The sequence below is a fragment of the Contarinia nasturtii genome, unplaced genomic scaffold, assembly GCF_009176525.2.
Source record: "Contarinia nasturtii isolate CC-2019 unplaced genomic scaffold, AAFC_CNas_1.1 Cnas_scaffold_285, whole genome shotgun sequence".
Lineage (NCBI taxonomy): Eukaryota > Metazoa > Arthropoda > Insecta > Diptera > Cecidomyiidae > Contarinia > Contarinia nasturtii.
Window position 1 is genome coordinate 409,714 of NW_022197640.1, and position 23,552 is coordinate 433,265.

Consider the following 23,552-nt stretch of genomic DNA (forward strand, 5'->3'; position numbering starts at 1 on the left):
GTTATGAAAAAAGTCATATAAAAATTTAATAATTTGAATTCCAATTTTTTTATATATATATATTTGACTCGCTTATCTAGAAGGCTGGGCAAAATTGGCCTAACACTAGTACTAAAATATTGTGTATAACAGTTGTAAAAAATCAATATATTTTAACAATGTAACAATACACGCTTATTTTGTTTTAAATAATACGCCCCGACACAAACAATTCAACAATATTGGTTAACTAATATCATGATGACCATTGGAAAATCTAATGACTAACGTAACGGAAGATTTAATTACATTTGACCAAGGTATTTAAGTTATTTTATGCCACTGAAGGCAAATACTACCTACTGTCTTTGCTTAATTAATGTGATGCAATTGATTCATTTCGACAAATTGACATTGTCATACATTTTCAACATTACAAAAATAATAATTTCAATAAAACAGGTAAACAAATTAAAAGAAAAAAATAATTGATTTTTTTTAACAATTATGATATCAAAAAAATTTGTTCCATGAATTTTGTTGTCATGTGTGTGTTGTCCGGAAAAAAGACCGGCTGTAATTAAATTTTCATGCCGGTGTCAAGATTTAGTGCTTGTTTGAGTACCTCGTATGTAGAAAATGAGACAGCGACCATCGGTATTGCACGCAAGTAATTAATTGACATTCCACGATACAGACCTCGTACAATACCATTTTCATTGTAAATGTGCGTGAGTGTCGTGACCATTCCAACTCTGAAACAAACATTTATTAATGTGATATCAAGCGAGGTTGACGTATATGAGATTGGGAACTTTTTTATGCGAACGCAGCTGATCAGCGCCATCTCACATTAGTTCGAATTAGATCGAAAAACTGAATTTAATTCTGTAGAATTGAAATGAAAAAGAGAAAAAACAACAACAATAGCACGGCCACACAGAGCTGTACATCTATGCGTGCTGATGCATACATACACATATACGCTTTCTTCATTCTTTCATTTCATTGTTATACGTATCTCACTGGTCAACAGATCTATGTAGCCATGTTACTGTTGTTGTTTTTTTCTCTTTTTCGATTCAATTCATTGTAACTAAATTGAGTTCAACTATGGAATACAAGATGGCACAGATGAGGGGAGTTCGCATTTTGTCTCTTCATAGGCTTAGCCGGTTGTGTGATATATTGAGTTTGTAGCCAAAAAACATAACATGATTATAATGCAATTATATTTTGTTGTAAATAAGCATGAAACTTCAGCATAAAGAAAATTGAAATGTTTTTTTGTAAATAACGTACCCAAATCGATCCGTTGCTGGATCCATCATAGCCAATTGCGTTTTTCTTCTCGTCACATCCAAGGGATACGAAAAGGATTGAGCTATTGCACCAGCTAAACCTCCTGCTAAAAGTTTGGCAGGAATATTTAAAACTAGGCCACCTGAAAATTTAAATTTGAAAAATTAATTTCCGATTAAAACATTTGGTCTGGATATGTTAATATTTTTTTTTCTTTTTCTTCGCCCACCTGTATTTTTATCGCATTTGTTGCAAGTCCATTGTGGTGGAAAGGAATTTCACACTTTCAAAGCAATAAAAACTGAAACCGGCATATGGAACCACAGCAATGAAACGACAACAACGATAACATATACTTTTACTGTCAAAATTTTGATGTCAAATGGTGTCGACATTGGTGACGGTATTTTGAAACAGACTGTGTAATCCATATTCATCGTATATGATCCTATGTAAAGTTCTATACTTGTTACCCATCATCGTTCTGGCGCTTTGTCAACACGAAGAAAAATAGTGACTGCGATCCGAAATTGCTACATTTTGGGGATAAATCATCGGTTGATAGAATGGAGCAAGCTGAAATGTTTGCAACATTTTTCAAAAACAATTTCGCCAAGCAACCGTCTCAAATTCAATTGACAGCCCACATTCCTACTCAACCAAACTCAACCGTGGATCAATTCAAACTCAATGAATTTTCCGTTTTCGACAATCTGTTGCAAATTAATACGAAGAAAAAGGGGGGGTGTGTCGGGCCAATTTTCAAAAAGGGATCGAGATCAAACGTCGAAAACTATCGCTGCATAGCCAAATTGCCAACGATCGCCAAATTTTTTGAATATTTAATCAACTTGGAGCTTAGTAAAATTGTCGCCGATAAAATTGTTCCACAACAACACGGTTTTATGAAAGGTCGCTCAACTGCATCGAATTTGTTGGAATTTTCGCATTACTCCATCAAAGCACTAAACGATGATAAGCAGATTGAAGTACTTTACACCGACTTCAGCAAAGCATTCGACATAGTTGATCATTCAACTCTTGTCTCAAAATTACATAATTTCAATCTGCCACCAAATTTAATCGAATGGATCAAGTCGTATTTGTCAAATCGTCGTCAATTCGTAAAATATGGACAGATGGAATCAACTGAGTATGTAGTAAACTCTGGAGTGCCACAAGGAAGCCACTTGGGCCCCACGCTATTTCTACTTTTTATTAACGACATTGTTAGTGCCATCAAAGACGATGACATTTTCATTTCTCTGTTTGCTGACGACTTGAAATTAGCAACATCAATTACAAACACGAACGAGGCCTTTAAACTCCAATCATCGATCGACAAATTAAAACTTTGGTGCGTAACAAACAAACTGCATCTAAATCTGGATAAATGCTCTGTTATGTCGATATCGAAAAAGAGAGATCAAATCATAAACACTTACCATTATGGCAGTCACACCTTCAAGAGAGTAAGTGAACAACGAGACTTGGGGGTCATCTTCGACAACAAACTTAACTTCGTCAAACATATCGATTCAATCGTGGCCAAAGCGACATCAGCACTTGGATTTGTGAAACGATTCTGCTACGATATTCCTGATGTCCATACTCTAAAGTCTCTTTACTGTGCTCTTGTTCAATCGATCTTAGAATATGGCAGTTTAGTATGGCTTCCATATCATGGCATACACAAAAACAAAATTGAATCGTGCTTGCGTCAATTTACAATGTTTGCACTCAAAGAATATCCAAACATTTCAAATGACTTCAAAATTTCTTCGTACAGCACTCGTCTGAAGAAACTCAATATGCAGTCACTTCAAAGGCGCCGTATAAATGCATCAATATTATTTATATTCGACTTGCTGCATAATAACATTCACTGCCCATCACTGAAAACAGAAATCTCTCGCAATCAAAACGAACGGAACTTGAGAAGTGTCGAGTATATCAAAATAAACGACAAACTATTACGTATCAATCCATCTGTACCACTCAATCAAATGTGCAAAATGTCAAATAAAGTCCACGAACTATTCAATACGCAACCAAAGAGATCAACATTCAAAAATCGACTTCTAGCTTTAAGCGATGATCATTTTTCTAACTTTTCATTGGTGTCTAATCATAATACTGTATTCATGAATGATCTAATGTGATCCAATGTGATATTTTTCATAGTTATTTAGTTTTTTGACTCATTGTATCCAGTGCAATTTGAAAGTATCTTACTCATATCTGTTTATTTATTTATTTTCTTCATTACAAAACTGAAAAATTGTTTTATACTCTATTACTTAAAAGATGTGGTTTTTAACGGAGATCAGATGGCATCCATCATGATCATACCTTTTTCCCACCAATACATGTAAAAAAATTATGTATAAACACAAACTATGGTTCAGCCAGTTTTGGCGGTGAATAAACATTATTATTGATCTAGTTCACATTGACGGTTCAAATCGGTTATGTCCAATAGCGTGGACATGGACTGTGTGTTTCTTCTGTTACATGTACGTTTTAATGGACAAGTATACTAACATGGCGTCGTTCAAATAAATTTAAAAAACCGTCCACTCGTGTCGACACCATCTAGCACGGTAGTAGGGATTTCATTGCTGTGTATGGAACCATACCGGTTAGAGTTGGATCAAAACCACGATACAATCCACGAGTACCACCTTCCTGCAAAGTAATACAAATGAAGAAAAATATCATTAGCGTGATTTTTTATAACTGAAAGAGCTGTGTGTACGATGCCTGCATGTTTATGAACCATTTGAGCGCTATTGCCTTGGTAAAGTGTCCATAATGATTCTCTGCGAACGATATGTCGAAGGCCACTGAACACACCCAAGTGTGTATAGTGATTTGAATGCGCCTTCAGCAAAATTTTTATTCGATCTTATGGTGCTACTGCAGTCTTTGAACACATACCAGCTACACCTGTTGAATTAAAGCATAAAAATATTCAATGAATACAATGCGCGATTTTTTTTCATTCATTATTCAATTGTATGATAGGTAGCACTTGTTATGCTTTATTGGTGATTATTGGTTTAAGTCAAATGACTTTGAGCAATCATGTGCTCATCTTCGTTCAATGAATCGAAATATATTTATGTGAAAATGCAAAACTCAAATACAGATCCGAATATTATTGAAAAAATGAAAGCAAACCATGTAAGCATTACTTGTGTACTCGTCATCGATACTTTAAGGTTATTTATCTCTGCATTACAATAAAAAGATTTTAAAATATCATTCATCTTTATTTCTGGCTTCGGACAAGCCATGAATAAAACACACGAAATCTCAATTCACTCCATTTCAAATAAAGCATTGCATAAAATTTCCATCAATATTTTGTTTACAACTTCAAGTTTCTTTAATAATGTATCTTGATACAGTCGAATTTTACATCAGAATAAGAAGCCATATTACCATTTGTCCAGAAGATGAACTTTCGAATTAATCTTTCATCATCTTTTATCTTGCATAATCATTTGCATAAATCATATACATCAATAAATATATTTCTTTTCTTCATAGAAATGATGAAATTCGCTGAATTTCTCTATTTTCAAAGTAGTCTTATTACATTTTTAATTATATCATTCGATGGAGATTATTTCATTGATTGAAAATATATATTTTCATTTCTCGTTTAACGAAAAATGTTTAGTAAGTATAGTCTGTTTTGCTTTTTTTTTATTTCTTGCACTCTCATTATTAAATACAAGTAACTATTTACTATGAGGTTTTATATTTGAATAGGGTCCAAATAAAAAAAATCGGTGTCATTCTTAATCAATACGCATATTATAGAAAAGAGACTCTTAAATCAGTATTACAAATGATTCCCAATTAAAAAGACTTTTATTTATTTTTTTCGGTTTTTTTTTTCTTTTCATTTCTTTCATTCTTTCATGTTTTTTTCAGTTCATTCAATGGTCGATTTTTATAATAGTGGGAAGAAACAACACAAAATAATATTAATAACAAAAGTGAACGACACAACACAATTTCTAACTTAAAATTACTCAATTATTAAATGGTTCAAAATTATTTGCTTGCGTTTGCTTTTTTTTTTAATGGAAAGGAATGTTTTACTGAATATATTTTTTTCTTTGCTCAATCTTTAATATTTTTCCCCTCCAAATAAAATGATAGTTCGCACAATTTTGTTATAAAAAAATAATGTTGAACCACATTTTCGTTGGTGTGAATGTCACATTGAATCAAAAATAAATCGTAATTTTTCAGTATGTATTACTCAAAATGAATGAATGAAAGGCAATTGACGATGTTACAAAAAATTCTCTTTCTCTAAATGCATTTCAATTTAAATGCGTCGGTCATCAATAATGCTCACTTTTCTTTGCCCTTTTGTATTATTCTCTTTTTTTTTTTGAAAAAAAAATGTATAAAGTTTTTTTCCTATTGATCAGATGATTTTGAATCTAAATTTAATAAAATTTCTTAGCTTGTGCGTTGCGATTTTCTCTGTAAAATTAAAGAAATGAACTCAATGAATAAAATGTTGTTTGAAATGTGTGTAAAATAAAATGTCAATCAACATACTTGTACAGTGAATAAGCCAACATAATGCCCAGTTGAATGGCCGTTGCTACTAAGAATGATGTTAAACTTAAGCAGGTCACATTTGGACATGACGTTTGAGCTTGTGGTGATGAAACCCTATAAATAATTTTTTTTTCAAGCGAGAATCATTTTAGAATAAATTTGCGATGAAAGAAAAAAGAAATATATGAACGTACTTTGCATGAACATTGGTGATGCCTTGTTTGATTTGATTCAAACCGTCTCTCATTTCGCCAATCATTGATTGAACATCGTAGCCGGCTTGTTGAACACTACCGCTTGGTTGACGTGCTTGATTTTGAAGAATATTATCGGAACGTGCTTGTAAATCGTTCAATGAATTCTTCATTTCACGTAATGTGGCAATGAATTGATTTTGATTTGTAATGAGCGCTTCAACTTCGTGCCGTCGAATTGTATCCGCATATCCTTGTTGTGGTGGCTGTTGTTGTTGTTGCTGTTGATATTGAATTTGTCCTGGTTGTTGTTGCTGTTGTTGTGCATTAATCGATAATAATCCCATTGTTCGCTCTTGACGTCCAATCATTTCATCCATTTTACGTCCCAAATCTTTAATTTCATTGGTGATATGACTTTGTGATTGCCACAATTGACGCCATTCACGTTGATTATCAGTCTCAAACCAATCATCAAATTCATCAGGTTTCTTATGATCTGGATGCTCTTTACGATATTCTTCTTTTTGCAATTCCAATTTTCGTTGATAGTCTTGATATTCCTGAGTAAGTTTGGCCGCTTCATCGGGAAGTTTATGAACTTCACCCATATCACCGGGTTGATGAAGTGAAGTGGTTAAGAAGTGGAAGGCATCGTGATCATCAGCCAATCCGCCGGTTGCCGCCGAAATACCAAAGTATCCATGCTGTGGCAATGTTACATGTTCAGCACGTAAACAAAGTTCATATTCATCTTGATTATTTGACATGCCATTGTGGAACATAACGGTTAATGTATTCATGTAGTATTCGATTTTGGCACGCGTTGGAAATGGCTTATTACGGAAATCACGCAAACAACCCGATAACAATTGTGTGGTTCCATCGCTAATTGGGAAGGAGAAGGAAAATCAGCATTTGCTTTTTTATTTAATGAAATGTCATTCACTTACTTTTGATGATCAAATTGTTTGGTGCCGTCATTCAATACAGCCATAATGTATGGATTATTGTGTTTGTTATCGTTATCGAATGAATCGAAGAACACACCGAGACCGGTCCACTTATCAGATGAACCAAACACATCGCCATTGTAATCTCCCTTTTCCGTTGTGTACCAAATTGCCTAAATACCGAAACGAACGAGACGAAATTTGTTACAGTAACCCAGTTTCATTTTTCTTTTTAGTTCAATCATCTGTCAAAGTCGCAATGCTGATAGCATTGAATGTTACTTATATCGAGCATAAAATGAACATTTTCCTACCAAACCGTCAGCACCAATTCGACCACGTCCCGATATTCTAAACGCTATTTCAATTTCCCACCAATCGAAATCCGTTTGTTTTTTGGTCCATATTGCACCCTTTTGACTTTTTAACGATGGCGCTATTCTTACACTATCCGAACTGGCAATACAATCTAGAATGAATCATTCGAAACAGAAAACAAATAACAAACTCATCAAAAAAAAAATCAAAATAAATGCGATATATTTACTGGTAGCTGCAACCAAAAAAGCGACGGTTAATGTGCAAAGAGCGATAGGTGTTAAGAAAACAAGCAAAAAAAAAAAAACAATTCGCTACTTCCAACGTGTCACATACATTTGTATCAGAGGAACATGACATTGTGTCTTAATTTTAACGTCATACATTTTCTGGTTCGCCACAAACAAAACGTAATAATATTAATTGAACTTTCACTATCGTATCAAAAAAGGTTTTTTGTCGTGTGTCGTTTCAGTTTTTTTTCTTGCTTTCGGAATGTTGCGAAATTGATTGAACACATGCCTCTGATAGTGTATATGTATATATGTACACACATAAAAACATTAACTGACGTGTCGAAAGCCAGCGAAAGATTTAATTTTTTTAAAAGAAAACCTGATACTGTTTCTTGTATTTACAATGCTAGTTAATTAGTACTTACTGCCACCGTACTCCCAAAATGGAACGGTTCCATCTTTTTGCGCTAAATACGGCGGTTTAAACGAATATTTATATTCAAATCGTCTGTGCTGTCCCAGGCTATCACCACTTAATGATTTTATTAAAAAAATTGAAATAAATAGCACATACAAAAATCTTAAGGAAATACTACACGTCAAACCGGTGGCAGCCATTGTGAAGTTATGACAACTCAATAGCTCAGACGCGACAGAAGAACTGCTGTTGTATGGTAATGCTAGTGCCTGATGTAAACTTCGCTTACGTTGCGAACTCTCTTTCTCTCTCTCTCTATCGTTTCGTTTCGCTCGCACTCTTTGCGCACTTGCACAGACTATATCACTATGTTTCGAAGATTGAACAACAGACAACTAAATGTCATTTCACATTTCACTTTGGACTCTAAAGTGTGTACGTGTGTTTTGACGTTGCCATTTGGGAACGACATTTGAAAACTGTCGCGACACAATAGTTGTGTACTATTTCTAAAACAGCTGTTTTTTCTTTTTTTTTTAAATATTTTTAACGCAGTGATTATTTCATTGTTAATGTTTTTATTTTCGTATTTTCGTATTTTATCAAACAACAAAAAATATGATTTTTTTCTATATTCTATGTTGTTTTCATCTTTTTAAGAGTTTCATGTATGTTTCATATGGAACTTTAACCGTTCCAATGGCTCGCATTTTCCGTTTACCTTCGGCCTGTGCTCGTACCAATTTCATTCGGCGTGTCACATCACCTCCATACAATTTGGCCGACACATCTTTTCGATAGGCTTTAATTGTTTCACGTGCCAGTACTTTATGATTAACAATTGCTTGAATGGCAACTTGAATCATTTGCTTTGGAATTAATTCCTTCAATTTTTCAACCATTTGTCGCGCAGCGGCATTTGCCTTGGATATATGCACGATACGACTGAATTCATCAACTGGCCGTTGATTTAAATGAATGCATAATTTTACCAATTTTGTTGATTGATAGCCTTTGTCTTCGTAGTCAAAACTGGCATATCCACTGGTAATTGATTTCAGTTGATCATGAAAATCGATAACAATTTCACTAAGTGGCATTAAATAGGTCATAATTGAACGATTATCATCAATATCGATGCATTCTTTGCGTATGCCACGTCGATCCATGCACAATGCAATTATATCAGGTATAAATTCTTTTGGTGTAATTATCGTACCGAGCACGCATGGTTCAAAATATTCAGCTATATCGAGTGCATCGGGGAACATGACGGGATTGCTGACATACATAATGTCAGAACCATGTTCTTTAATCAGTTTTGGATGGGACAATCTCAATTTGTACGTTACCGATGGTGATGTGATTGTTGCATTTATTTTATATTCTTGTGTTAAACGTTGACAAAATACTTCCATGTGCAAAAGACCAAGAAAACCAAGACGCCATCCTTGTCCTAAGGCCGGACTAGAATCTGGCTCAATTGTAACAGCTGAATCGTTGAGAATTAATTTATCGAGAGCATTTCGTAAATCAACATGTTCGGATTGATTTTCTGGAAAAATGCCTGCAAACACCATTGCACGATTGGCCCGCAAACCAGGCAATTGTTCAACTGTTGTTCCCTTTAAAAATATTGTATCACCGATGACAGCATCTTTGCTACTTTTCATCGCGCATCCAACCAATCCCACTTGACCGGCATTCAGTTTTTTAACGGCATGCTCATGCGGTCTTAAGATCGACAGTTGTTTAATTATATAACTTTTTTCACTTGTAAATGTTTTAATCTCATCGCCAACATTGACCGAACCATCTTTCACGTAAATCAAATTCAATGCGCCACGATGACGATCAAACCAACTGTCGAATAAAAGTGCACGAAAAAGACTATCTCGATTGACTTTTGGGGCTGGAATTCTAGTCACAATTGCATCCAATAATTGTTTAACACCAGTTCCCATTTTCGCAGATACTCTCATTACGGATTCCGGATCAATATCAAATAAATGGCTTAATTTTTGAAGAAAAGAAATACAACGAATTAGAGACTGATTAGTCAACGAAACATAAAGTCGTTAAACATTTTTACCTTAATTCAATACAAACTCGATCTGGGTCGGCATTTTTCAAATCAATTTTATTTAAAACTGGCACCACAACCAATCCTTTATCAACCGCCAAATGGTAATTGGCTACAGTTTGCGCTTGAACACCTTGGTTTGCATCAACAAGCAATATGACACCTTCACAAGCTGACAATGAACGCGTTACTTCATTTGAAAAATCAACATGTCCAGGTGTATCAATAAAATTCAGCAAATATGTATGACCATCGTCGAATTGATAGAGCAGTGAAGCAGATTGGGCTTTGACCGTAATTCCACGTTCTTTTTCAACTTGTAAACTATCCAAAATTTGCGCTTCACCCTGATTTGGTGCTATGGCGCCAGTCATTTCCAATAAACGATCCGATAATGTTGATTTACCGTGATCAACATGGGCTATTATGCTAAAGTTTCGAATTCGGTCTACCGAAACCTCATCAAATTTAAAATTGCTATCATCAACAATGGTAATTTCATTTTTATTTGTGCAATAAAAACGTTGCCGAAGATATGACGTCGACTTAACATAATTGCCAATAAAACGAGTGCACAGCCGATATTTGGTAATCATCTTTTTCAATGGTTTGTTCCGATAATTCAGTATGAACAACGACTAATTTGGCGTTTTTTTTTAGGTTATGGTTATGGCTCATATTCAAATCAATTGTCTTTATTGTGTATCACACATTGTCTCATTCATCAAAGCGTTTTTAATAATCAATTTTTTTTTAACTTATTGTCGATAGAATCTGGTCGAATTTTATTGTTTAGCTTCGAAAAGTTTAAACATTAAATAATAATTATCTATGTTATATGTAGTTACTGCAACCCGAACTTTGACAGTAATAATAGTGGTATTTTGACATTTATTTTTCATTCTAAAATTCGTTCATTCATTTGTATGGAGTTCATTTTGACGTTTTTAACCATAAACATTCGACATACACTGACACATTCGGATTTGCTAGTTGAATACAACGAGGCAGAAAATTTATTATTTTATCCATTCGACTGAACCGTATATTCATTTATTCGGTTTTCTTAAATTGTTTTCCATTTAGAAATAAAATAGTAAAATAGTGAATATCAGAGATGGATTCGGATATTGATACATTGGAGCCAAGTTTAAAGAATATCATCGATCAAACATCTTTAAAATGGGTATTTGTCGGTGAGTACATTGAAGTGCATCGTAAATTTGAAAGTGTTAAAATGAATTTGAATTTACAGGCGGTAAAGGTGGCGTAGGGAAGACAACTTGCAGGTAATTTATGCATAAAAACTATAAAAGTATATGTATCAATTTCTGATATTCTAAATTGATTAATAATATATGTGTGCCCTAAAATAGTTGTAGTTTGGCTGTCCAATTGGCCAAAGTACGAGAATCTGTTTTGATTATGTCAACCGATCCAGCGCATAATATTTCAGATGCATTTGATCAAAAATTTTCAAAAGTTCCAAGAAAGGTATATTTAAATGTGAATCTCATGAATCAACATAATTGAATATAATTTATTTGGAACAGGTCAATGGTTTTGATAATTTGTACGCAATGGAAATTGATCCGAATGTCGGTTTAAATGAACTGCCTCCCGAGTATTTCGAAGGCGAAGCAGATGTTCTTAAAGTCGGAAAAGGTGTTTTGAGTGAATTGATGAGTGCTATTCCAGGCATTGATGAGGTATTTTTATATATTTTTTTTTTAAACTTTTCAATGAGATTTTTATCCATCGTTCATCGAGTAACAGTGTGCAATTGATTGTTTTGTTTTTGTTCTCAGGCTATGAGCTATGCTGAAGTTATGAAGTATGACGATTTTAATTCAATTTTAAGTGTTACAAATTTATTGATTTTGTTTCTTCTCTCATTATTTTTACTTTAGATTGATTAAATCCATGAATTTCTCGATCGTTGTCTTCGATACGGCACCAACTGGGCACACATTGCGTCTGTTGTCATTTCCACAAGTGGTGGAAAAAGGCTTAGGTCGTCTATTGCGATTGAAACAACAAATTGCACCGTTGCTATCACAAGTTGGTAGTTTGTTTGGTTCTCAAGACTTTAATGCAGAATCATTGAGCCAGAAATTGGACGAAATGTTGGCCACCATACGACAAGTGAACGAACAATTCCGTAATCCGCAGCAAACAACATTCGTTTGTGTGTGCATAGCCGAATTTTTGTCACTATATGAAACGGAACGTTTGGTACAAGAGTTAACCCATTGTGGCATCGATACGCACAACATCATTGTCAATCAATTGCTTATTAAATCGGAAAAAGAGGAACCGTGCCATATGTGCAAGGCCCGATACAAAGTTCAATCAAAGTATTTAGACGAAATTGCCGATTTATATGAGGACTTCCATGTTATTAAATTGCCATTGCAGGAGAAGGAAGTGCGTGGCGTCGATGCAGTCAAAGCATTTTCCGAAAATTTAATCGTTCCATATGTTCCAAAATAAATTTTCGTCTAAATGTTTAAATATCAGCGTATATCTTTTTTTCTTTGTCGCTAATCTTTACGCTTTGGTCTTTTTTTACACACATAAGAAAATATCGATGTCAACATTTTGATTTGGAAATAAATTGAGAAAAAATCGAAATAAATTATAAATGGTGGAAACGGATAAGATTGTTGTTGTTTTTTATTCCGTAAACTCTTTGAATTAAATATATTTTTTTAAATCCGGAAATGAAATCAATTTTTACGAAATTAAAATGGTTATTTACATTCATTTAGTATAATTTAAGGCGCCATTTTAAAGTTCAGAATTCGTGTTGGCCTTTGTGTTATGCTGTCCGATATTCATGCATCAGTGATTTAGACAATTAAACTAAAAAAGATGTTATGTATTATGCATTTGAGTCATAAAAATGTCAATCGACATGCCGTAACAGCATTAATCCATTTGAAAATAATTCAACTACCAAATACTGATTAAATGTGCATAGCTTATGAAAGGCTTATAATTTCACTTGATGAGAAGAGTGGCAAAATAAGAAAGTAAAAGTTGGTTTAATTTTCATAACGATAGGTTTCATCGATTGATCGTCTATGATTATTTTCCCAAGACAAAAGATGTTCGAAAATCGAATGCTCAACAAATATAATCTGTGTACTCTTGTGGAACCGAAAATGAAAAACATCAGCGCGCATAAATGAATTCAATGTTCGTTGAATTTAAAATAACGTCTTCAACGTAAAAATTCCCACACTATAAACCGATATTACGATGACGACAACATCAATGTTTACGAATGTTTAATTTAAAGATCACTCCAGATTCCAGTGCTGTAAGATTTGATACGAGTTAAGTCTCTCTCTCTCTCTCTCTCTCTCTCTCTCTCTCTCTCTCTCTTTGTGTGCATCAGATGATGTTAATTGTTAGTGGCGCCCAAAGGCTTTTTATTGATCGACTCTATCATTTGTTGTATTTATTTGCTGGCCGAGAAATAGTTTTGGCACGTTTTCACGTTGAATGATCTTTTAGTGCGGAATCCACGCTCAAATAATGGAGCTAAACATTGAAAAGGTGAATCAAATTTATATCGTCACATTGCAGATTGAATGGGATGCGAGCAAAAGCGAAGCATATATGACAGACAAACCGAAGTCAAGAAGAAAAACAGAAGAGAAACAGAAAAATTGAAAATCATAAATCGAACGATCTTGTTGTTACTTTTTTATTTTGTGTTTGATTTCCAAAGCCTTCAACCGTATAATTTGTTGACCATTTGTAGTCGTTGTTTGCTCAGATCTGTGAAGCATCCAACAACGGCTGTGTAATATACAATTGGAGCACCGACCATGATACTCTCGAATTCAACATATGCACCTCTGCCTGTGCGTACTTTCGATTATTTTCAATGAAAATGCGGCATTGTTGCTAATTTGTTTACATTTCTTTTTCGGAATCTTCAATCAGATTATATAACAAAACAATGCACAATCATTGGACATACAATTAATATAGCAGCCAGAAGCAACGATGATGGTAATATCAAACGATGATGGTAATGACGATGACAACCATCGATAAATAGCTAAGGAAATGACTCGATCTTACAATGAAGAATGATTCAGCAAAATGCAAAACCATTGCACGTGATTGTTTACAAGATATGTGGAAAATTCAATTGTGGAAAAAAAACAATGCTCACTGTGGTTCGGTACGTGGCTCAGTGAAATAACTCCCTGGATGCACAGTCAGACCAATTTTTTTGGCGGAAGGCAATGAGCGACCAGCGGAAGATACGAGTGCGCAATCGTTTGATCTAGATCGTTTATCTCCCTTTCCCAATCTTACTGACCATTCCACTGATATTTTACTATATTTTCTATATAGAGCTTGCGATTATGTATTTATTAGCAAAACATGAAAAAACTATCTATCAACGCATTTTAGTCACAAAATTGATATCAGAAATGTTGTGCTTCGAATTTGGGATTCGTCACTCGTTTTTCTTCACCTCAACAGAAACTTTTCTCTATAAAACGTGAAAATGCGTTACGACAAAGAAATAAAACGTAATATCAAAACTTTTGACACCGACAGCGATGTATGTCATTTTATTAGATCATCAAACCATTTGGCTCGAGTATTATTTAAACATAATCTTTTTATTTTGAGAAATAAACGTCATTTTGTTATTCATCATCTTCTGTTTTGCTCGAATTAAAAATTACCGCCGTGCATCATACGGAACTCATTTTATTGCATCTCTTTCAAGATCTCTTTCAACTGAAGAAATCGCAGCACAAGAAGAATTAAAAAAAAAAAAACTAATAATAAAAGAGTTAAAATATCAAATGAAACTAATTCAACTATGTGCGACCGAGGGAATCGTGTTAATAATAATATTAATAAAATGGTTTTATTCATTTTTGCAGCAAATTGTGTGCAAAGAAAATCTCAATGAGTGTAAAGTGCGAATGTCGACAGTATTTCATGCCACCAACTTTAATTAAATTATGAAGCACGTTTGCTTTCGTTGGTGCTCATATGTGTGTGCGCGTGTCTGTATCAGTTTGATCTCGGCTTGTTGCCACTACCGAAACTTTGTTTATGTGAAACAAACATAAAAAAATAGAAGTGAACTCTCTCTGGTGCAACATACAAATGCGTGTGTAGTTTTTTACTCATACAATTCTTGTCGATTACCTGCTTTTAGCACCAAATAAACAATAGCAATGTAGTTTGGTAGCTGCAATTTGTAAATTATCCATCGATGGTTGAGCTTCTGAATTGAGATCAACGCTTCAATATACCTGAATATAGTTGAATCGACAGCAGTGGCAACTAAATCACAACACGATGGCCGTTATATTGGTACATTGTACAAACAGACATACAGCAAATATAAATTAAATGCAAGTGGTAATTAGTCATTTGTTTCATTTTTTTACACTCAACGAATATGCGCAGATTTACTCATTTTTTTTTTTCTTTTAATAAATTCGTTGCTAATAAATGTTTCTCATATTTGAAAAAGCCAAAAACTGATGCAATCGCATGAAATTTCTGAATTTCTAGATGGATTTATTATTTTTTGTACTTTAAGAATGCATACAGAATCTCTCACCTCAAAAAATTCAAACACCCGATTGCTTCAATCACATACTGATGAAATCATAATTTTAATTTCAAAACAAACCGTGAATATGCACATAATTAAAAGGATGCCACAAAATACGAAAACGAAAATTGAACTTAAATGAAAGGCAATAAATTATGTTATGTGTACATGTTTCCGGTAATATTCATTTATAAAATCCAAGCAAAAAAAAGTTAAAAGCAAATTCAATATCTCTCTTTCTGCCACTTTTGAAGATTTCCCAATTTTTAATTGTTTGTGTATGTGTGTGGGCATAAAAACAATGAAAATTCGACAATTGATTAACATGTGCCTGTTTCCTTCGTTTATATTTCGCGTAAAGTTGACGCTATGATAGCCGGCAATTTTCCAATGATTTACGAGCTTGGCCACTTATCTATAATTGAAATTTGTGTGTTTTACATTTAAGAATATTTTTTTTCAATTACACATCTCATTCATATGTGCAAAAAAATTGTTCAAATTGAAATTGGCTTCAATAACACCTTCGGTCCGATCCGATTCGTCATTGATATTGCGGTATTTCACACCGCCAAATAAAATCATCATCAACGATCGACTACATTCCGATGAAAATGAAACAAAAAATAACAAACTTGAAGGAAAAAGTCGTGATAAATAAACAATGGATGTAAATTACGATCAAAGTTAGAAAAAACGATCGTATTGCCTTCTTTCAAAAATCATATATTTATGAACTTATGCAATGCAAAACGGTCTGGATTTGATCTTGTTCACACTCTTAAAATACAATCGATGTGTGACGACGACGACGACGACGACGACGACGGAGCTGTTTTCATTCCGATTGCCAATGTTTTGTGCTGTCTTTCCCAATCACATTTGCACACAAATCATCACCGAAATCCAACTTGAATTAGATAGACTCGAGATGCACATAATAATTACATCATTTTAATTGTTCTGTTAATTTTGAGGTCATTGTAATTGTTTAATCGTACAGAATATGCCAGACACGCGAAAAATCTATGTCTATATCTCGTCGATTTGATCGAAAGAAGGAAACCAATTAGACGGTGATTTGTGTGTGTGTGTATGGTGAACAAGAGATTACAATGGGCATAAAAAGAAAAGAAAGAATTGTCAGTGCCCAAACATAGGGCCCGAAAATTGAACCGTACAAAATGGCGAAAAAGAATTGTGAAATTGAGCAATGAGTTTCATTTCATTTTTGATGGTGATTCTCCATTATAAAAACCGTTTCCAATTGAATAACAATTTTGTTTTTAATTAACCGATTTTTTACCGATAAAATCTAAGAGCCAAATGTGCATCTTCAAGTCGTTCCGGCTATTTACCCTCTTTCACTCATTTTGTTTGGTATGTTATAATTTGGAGTCATATGCAATTGTTTCCCGTATGATGGGCTGGATGATTTACTTTATCTTTGATCATTTTTCTTTGCGTTGAACAATCTAAAAGTGTCGACATATAAGGGCCAATTGGTTAACCTTCGCACAATTGACGGTCTCATTTTCATATTTCTTTTTCGATTAATATGAATTTTAAGAAGATCAAACGGCAGCAAGTTTTTTTTCCCTGTTCAAATGTTGGACTTTGATTAAATGTCATCTTCAATCATCGGATGATTGATCCATGTCGCTTGTAGCGAATAGAATGTCATAATTGCATCACTACCCGAAAAAACCCTAACGAAACCATACTGATCTTAAGATTTATGTATTTGCACAGTATGATTTAAATGTCATGAGTAACCCAATTACGCGACGGAAGTCAAAAAATTGGCCAAATTCTTAACGCCAAACAAACAAATAAAACAAACAGAAAATTATTATTTATGAATGCATATATGAAAAATTACCATTTTAAATGAGTCATAAGCCATAAATAATAAGCATTTTGCACATATTTTGCGAACACATTTTATTGTTCTCGCCTTAGCTGCCTATGACGAAAATGCATATTTCGAGTTAATGTAAAATATAATAATAATTCGCTTATAATGGAAACTATAGTGATTAGTAGCAGCAGCCAGCAGAAATGAACAGCCCAGAACATGATTTCTAATTAAATCATAAAGCATACACAATTTACACAATACACCGACCCAAAGCATTGCTCCATAAAAAAAACCTGGTTGTGGTAATTCAGCCAATTTGCATCGAGTGTGATTCATGTTCTGACACATAGGTAAGTGCAAATTGCAAATGTCCATCCTGTTATATCATCACAATGTGTGACAAGTGAGAGGCATCTTGCATTGGCCACGATCCATTCCATCATCAGTTTAATTTCTTCTTTTTTTCCGTTGACTTTTTCAGTTTCAACTGTCTGTGCTCATTCAGCGTATCAATTGAACTTTCAACTGGCGTGTTGTTTCAATGGGCTCACAACAAACGATCGTTCATAGTGTCTGACTGTGTTTGAAATTTCGCACCTATCTTCGAACTACGAACTCTCAAGCAACCCATGTAGCGCACGTTCAGTGTTACAATTCGTTTGTCAGTGACGACGGCATCGACAACAGAAACCGTCTCTCTCGTGGGGATCACTATATAAATGAAACAATTGTCAGATTATTCATCTCATTTGAAAAACACATCAACTCAAAAGCACAACGAAAAACAATTCAAATCATTGGGTGTTCGGAACGGTTGATCGTTTTGAAAATAAAATCCGTTACAAACGCATATCCAGTTTTATGCTATTTATTTAATAAACATCAAAAAATTATAGTTTTTATTAATTTAAACAAATTTGTGTATTTTTATTCGCTGTATTTTGATCGTTCAATTTATGTGTTAGAAATTTGCGTTTGACACAGAAATTAAAAGTCGTAATCAAAACAAAAAATGATCTAATCGAAAAAGAACAAAAAAATCATTACGAGAATCGCACATTTTGTGAATAACAAAACAGTTTTCATCTAACGAATTTCAAAGTATTATTAATTTTTTCGACGGCATTAAACCTAACTATGTTCTCATCATAAGATTTTTTTATTGACGAATTTTTTTCAAAAAAAAGTCGCAGTTTTGTGCAGCAAAAATTGGTTTTGTGACGAAATTCATGCCTTTCCATTGCATTAAAGAAAATAATTTATCTCAAAATTACCAAGTTCAACTCAAAATTGACAGTTTTCTTTTGATAAAAAAGAACTTAAATTCGGTTGGTACACTAAGAATTTGAAAAGAAAAATGTGGAAAATAATTGTGCTAGTATCAGTCGCTCTTGGATTATACTTATTGGATATGGATACTGTAAATGGCGTAAGTAAAACTTTAAGAATTACCAAATTTAGCGAGCAAAAGATTGAGTCGTAATATGTGTATTCATCCAATGAATGGCAATGTGTTTTGTTTTAGTAATAATGATGTTCAAAAGAGTAGTATCGAATCTTTGTTATGTGATCACATGCGATCACTTGTATGACGCGATGGTTCGTTTCTTGCGCGTCAAATTTTCTGATTTCCATATCGTCAATACATGAAATTGATTCGATGAAAATTCTTTTTTTTTTTTTTTGTTGAGACATTTTTCATTGTTGTGGAATTTTCAATTAATAGCAATTTTGTTGTATTTGAGTGTGGCTACGTGCAACAGCAACTTCATGCCACATACAACAATGCGGTTGTGGGTGCGACGCATACTGAGCTGCATGATTGCTTTCAGTATTCACGTGTGTACGTGTGTATGTGGCATCATATTAAGATTGGCAATGATGAAGAAAAAAAAGACTGAAATTGATTAAATGTATTTACGGCTTTACATTGATTTGATGGTTTGGAAATTTGTGAGAGAAATAAAAATTCAAAGGTGCTGCGCACTAATTTTTGTGCGAGCTTTTGAAATGCAATTGAAGAAAAATGAAACACGGTGAACCATCGTATACATGGTGACTTGGGTGGTTGGGTTGAAATATGACGCCGTTCGTTTTGATTTCCGAAGCATATTTGAATGCAGCTCGTATACGTGCTCATTTACAAGCGCATTGTTCAGTTTTCTTTCATTCATCGAAATTTTTCAATTTACTGTGCCATTTTCTGCAGCTCAACGCATCATTTTTGTGTGTTTTGTGCGCAACCCGTGCGCGCTGCGAATGAGAGAGGTGTGCGCATAGCAAAATATGTGAAATTAATTTCTGTTACACAGATTTAATACGCTATTTTATATGAGAGCGCATGCTGTTCCTGACGGCTTTGCCCGGATGAAATTGTTTAATCGAAGTAAATGAACAGAAAAAAAAAGAAATAAATAATTATCATGTTAGAATTTGTTTCCTCGATTGTTTATTTATTTGTGTGTTTCTTTTTCGTGCTTCATATCATTGCCAATGTGTATTTGTTGTTATTTTGTCGTTGCGATCGATTCGATTGGTTTCATTTCATTTTTGCAAGCGAAATGCGTAGCACGCATATTTCTCACAAATACACATTGTTTCTTTCACAAACGCATGTGGTGTACTACAATATCATATGTATAATTATTACACCGTAGGAAAAACGATAATTATGTGTTACAGTCATTTTCAATTCAAAATTAATGTAATTGATATTGTGGCAACGACCTTTTTATCGAAACAAATTGACGATTAATTCTTGACACTTTCCTGAGATGCGCTTTGAATTCTTCGGAATTAATTTTTTTGCATTAAAAAAAGAAGCATCATTACTAGTTTGAAAGCAAGAAATCAAATGTATGCATAGTTGAACTTCTTGTATTTTTTTTTTTTTTTTCAATTTTAAATAATTGAAGGGAATTATTATTTACGCACTCTTGCAACGTGAATTATAATTCAGAAAGAACTTGGGGTTATGGTCAGCCAACTAATGAATTCAATTGAAATATTTGTTTTGAAAAAATTACACAATTTCATGTGCGGCCGAGAAAAAATGCGATATAATCATCACTTACATTGTTTGATATGTCTATATTCAATTGAATTTTAAATGTAACACAATCGCATTTTAATTGACTCGATGAAATGACCACATCAAGTCGACAATGAGGCCAGGATTTCCATAATAAATCATCAATCACGACCTGTTCCGTCGGCAAACACTCACTCGATTGCCGAAGATTGATGCTGCTGCGATGGACATGATTTCAAATCATCGTCGATTTCAAGACAAACTCTGATAATTGTGTTCGATTGTTTGAGAGAAGCGAAGAAAAAGCGACGTAAATCGAGGAAATATGTGCGATTGTGCAATGGAATGGCAAACAAATGTGTGATGAAATTGATATGCCTTTATGGAATGTTATGGATTGTTCTGGTTGGGTCATAAGGCGAAGGTATTTAAAAAAAGAAACGATGTAGAAAATTTACATAAAATTGTCTCGATTATGTTTCAGCATCAGTTACATCTATTTGGAAGTTTTTCTTTAATATGCGAACGCGGTTGAGCGGAAAATTACATTCAACATTTGATGTACACTAGTTGAGAATTACTATCAATTATTATAATTAGATTTATTTTCATTATAACAACGAATTCATTTAATTTTTGGTATTTATAGCGCATTGCAGTGCCCCAATAGAAATACTGAAACATTTGCATATATCCTAGTTCTGGGGCGGTGCATTGCGAAAACATTCTTAGACATTTCAATTTTGTTAAATTGTAAAATCATTTTTAAGCACTTTATTCTATTTTGAATTTTCTTTACACTTTCAGCAAGTGGATGGCTATATAGCCGGTATTGGTGCGTATGCAATTTTTTCAGCGTAAACAAATCGTTTTGAAATTTGCGAACATTACAGGTTTTCTCGTCACTTTTTTCAGATTTTCCAGCTTATGATACAGTGCCTAAAGGTTTGTCATTTAGTTGCAAAGGACGATTACCCGGATATTATGGTGCGTATTTTTGGGGAAAGAGGACCGTTAAATACATTGAAACTTGCTAACATTTCGATTGTTTTTTTTTTTTGTTTTTCAGCGGATGTGGAAACACGTTGTCAGGTTTGGCATTGGTGTCTCTTTTCCGGTACAATCTATTCTTTTCTGTGCCCAAATGGAACCGTATTTAATCAAGGTATACATCTACTTATATTTTGTTGTTTTTTTCTTCTTTTCTGGGTTTGATTTATTCTGCTGTTATATTTTTTTTTATTTCATTTTCGGTGGATTTTCGTACAATCAAGCTTACCGAGTATGCGATTGGTAAGTAATTCTCCTTGAAATTAATACAGCTTTTGATATTCGTCATTCAGCTGACGCCAATTTTGATGAATTCGAAAAACAGGTGGACCAATGTAGATTGCCCATTTGCCGCGCAACTCTATCGAAATAACGAGGAGTTGTATCGCAATCCAAGTGCGAATGAAGTATGATATACGAATCGAGACGTAGGTGGCGTAAGAGATGTAGTAGTGCTCTCGACTCGGAATTCCCAACAAAACCAACAGCAACAACAGCAAAAACCGCAGCAAGACCGAAGTGCAAAATTGATAGAGTTAAAACCAGTAACGCAGCTGCCAATTCAAACAATACCAACATTACCAGCCATGCTTCCAACCATTCAATCGAAAGCAATGCAAGCAAAGCAAACGATTCCATACCGATTGAATCATGAACACTTACAAACAGCCCAATCACAGAATTCATATCAACAACAAAACTTACCAACACATATGCAAACCACACCAAAACACATGAAAACATTGCTCGATATAATTAATGTTACGAATATGCCAGTGCAAAGACGAAGAAGACGGAAGAGCAGACGACAACGAAAAGTACGCAATCATTTGGAGGAAAGTTCACAGATTTGGCCAGATCGTTTGATAACCGAAACCATTGGCAATGCCAATGATATTGCATACGCAATTAGTTTAAGTGGAAATAATAAAATTAATTTTAATCATAGTAATATCTCAAACAATCGATTGAATGAATTTAATGTGGAAACGAAAAACTATAAAATTTGGAATCCAATTAAAGCTGAAAATGTGCTTGAAGCACCGTTTGCAACATCGACCAGTGCCGGTAAAACACAAATGATCATTATCAGCAGCAGTCGAAGTGTTAGCACATCAACAGATCGGACTGGAAATGCTGGCAAACAGAATAACACAATACATCGAAAAGAAACACTCAAACAGCGATCGAATCAGTACCACAAAAATGTTTCACTTTCGGCCATTCCACCGCAACTTGATCACGAACAAAACATATTGAAAAATAAATATAACATCGATTATGACAATAAACTAGAAGATGAATATGAAATAATTATGAAAGATGAATGAAATATTCTATTAGAAAACAAAATTATTTTAATTTATTATTTCTTCTGTATTTTTTCTTTTTCAATAAATGAACAGTTCTTAGTTTGGCAATTGCAATTTTAGAAGAGGCAAGATCAGGACATTTTTAACTTTCAGAATAAAATTTAGACATTTCTTCTGTAGTAAAAGCACATTTCGACGTTGTTTTATTTCAATTTTCAGTCAAACAACTCATAAAATGTATCAAAAGATAAATGGGACTTATTTTACTCTTTTCGGTGAATCAAATCAACATAGCACACTTACGTTTAGTAAGTAGTAAAATAATAAAAGCGACGTCAAGTAAATAAAAAAAAAGATTTTTAAAACTTATCCGTATCGCGCGTAAATTATTAGATCGCAAATTATATTCTGGTGTAAAATTACCATTTTAATTACTACACATCGTCTTTTATTCAATATTTAAATATTCATGTTCGATTTGAGTCTAATAGTTGTTTGTACAGTATACATTCAGGCATTTTTTACTTGCACATACCGATTGAAAGAAAACATTTATGGTACTATACATATCTATAAGGTCTTTTTTTGAAACACCCATTGATCATATACGCCTCCC

The 23,552-nt window shown here is 33.8% G+C and overlaps 4 protein-coding genes and 1 pseudogene across 7 annotated transcripts; 2 read left to right on the plus strand and 3 right to left on the minus strand.

Annotated features, from left to right (window-relative positions):
- Nucleotides 1-69: 69 nt before the first annotated feature.
- On the minus strand, nucleotides 70-4,002 carry LOC116337583 (annotated as a pseudogene).
- A 973-nt stretch (nucleotides 4,003-4,975) lies between these two features.
- On the minus strand, nucleotides 4,976-8,236 carry LOC116337829 (protein ERGIC-53). The gene is made up of 6 exons (XM_031762751.1): nucleotides 7,998-8,236; nucleotides 7,333-7,487; nucleotides 7,019-7,191; nucleotides 6,066-6,953; nucleotides 5,869-5,985; nucleotides 4,976-5,790 (listed from the first exon to the last, which is right to left on the minus strand). Exons 1-6 carry the CDS (start codon nucleotides 8,188-8,190, stop codon nucleotides 5,754-5,756), a joined length of 1,563 nt encoding a protein of 520 aa, XP_031618611.1. The 5' UTR covers nucleotides 8,191-8,236; the 3' UTR covers nucleotides 4,976-5,753.
- Nucleotides 8,237-8,355: 119 nt separating this feature from the next.
- On the minus strand, nucleotides 8,356-10,963 carry LOC116337827 (translation factor waclaw, mitochondrial). The gene is made up of 2 exons (XM_031762750.1): nucleotides 10,083-10,963; nucleotides 8,356-10,003 (listed from the first exon to the last, which is right to left on the minus strand). The coding sequence occupies exons 1-2, from the start codon at nucleotides 10,667-10,669 to the stop codon at nucleotides 8,638-8,640; spliced, it is 1,953 nt and encodes a 650-aa protein (XP_031618610.1). The 5' UTR covers nucleotides 10,670-10,963; the 3' UTR covers nucleotides 8,356-8,637.
- On the plus strand, nucleotides 8,397-12,732 carry LOC116337830 (ATPase ASNA1 homolog). 4 transcript variants are annotated; one of them, XM_031762753.1, is made up of 7 exons: nucleotides 8,397-8,490; nucleotides 11,160-11,269; nucleotides 11,329-11,362; nucleotides 11,450-11,567; nucleotides 11,627-11,782; nucleotides 11,882-11,907; nucleotides 11,984-12,732. In XM_031762753.1, exons 2-7 carry the CDS (start codon nucleotides 11,191-11,193, stop codon nucleotides 12,564-12,566), a joined length of 996 nt encoding a protein of 331 aa, XP_031618613.1. In that variant the 5' UTR covers nucleotides 8,397-8,490; nucleotides 11,160-11,190; the 3' UTR covers nucleotides 12,567-12,732. The 4 variants fall into 4 exon arrangements, with proteins under 4 accessions (XP_031618613.1, XP_031618612.1, XP_031618616.1 ...); XM_031762752.1 differs by having other exon boundaries at nucleotides 8,431-8,544; XM_031762756.1 differs by having other exon boundaries at nucleotides 8,467-8,485.
- A 5,676-nt stretch (nucleotides 12,733-18,408) lies between these two features.
- LOC116337671 (U-scoloptoxin(01)-Cw1a) lies at nucleotides 18,409-22,063 on the plus strand. The gene is made up of 6 exons (XM_031762431.1): nucleotides 18,409-18,971; nucleotides 21,381-21,408; nucleotides 21,489-21,560; nucleotides 21,643-21,738; nucleotides 21,848-21,866; nucleotides 21,949-22,063. The coding sequence occupies exons 1-6, from the start codon at nucleotides 18,900-18,902 to the stop codon at nucleotides 22,034-22,036; spliced, it is 375 nt and encodes a 124-aa protein (XP_031618291.1). The 5' UTR covers nucleotides 18,409-18,899; the 3' UTR covers nucleotides 22,037-22,063.
- The last annotated feature ends 1,489 nt before the right edge of the window (nucleotides 22,064-23,552 follow it).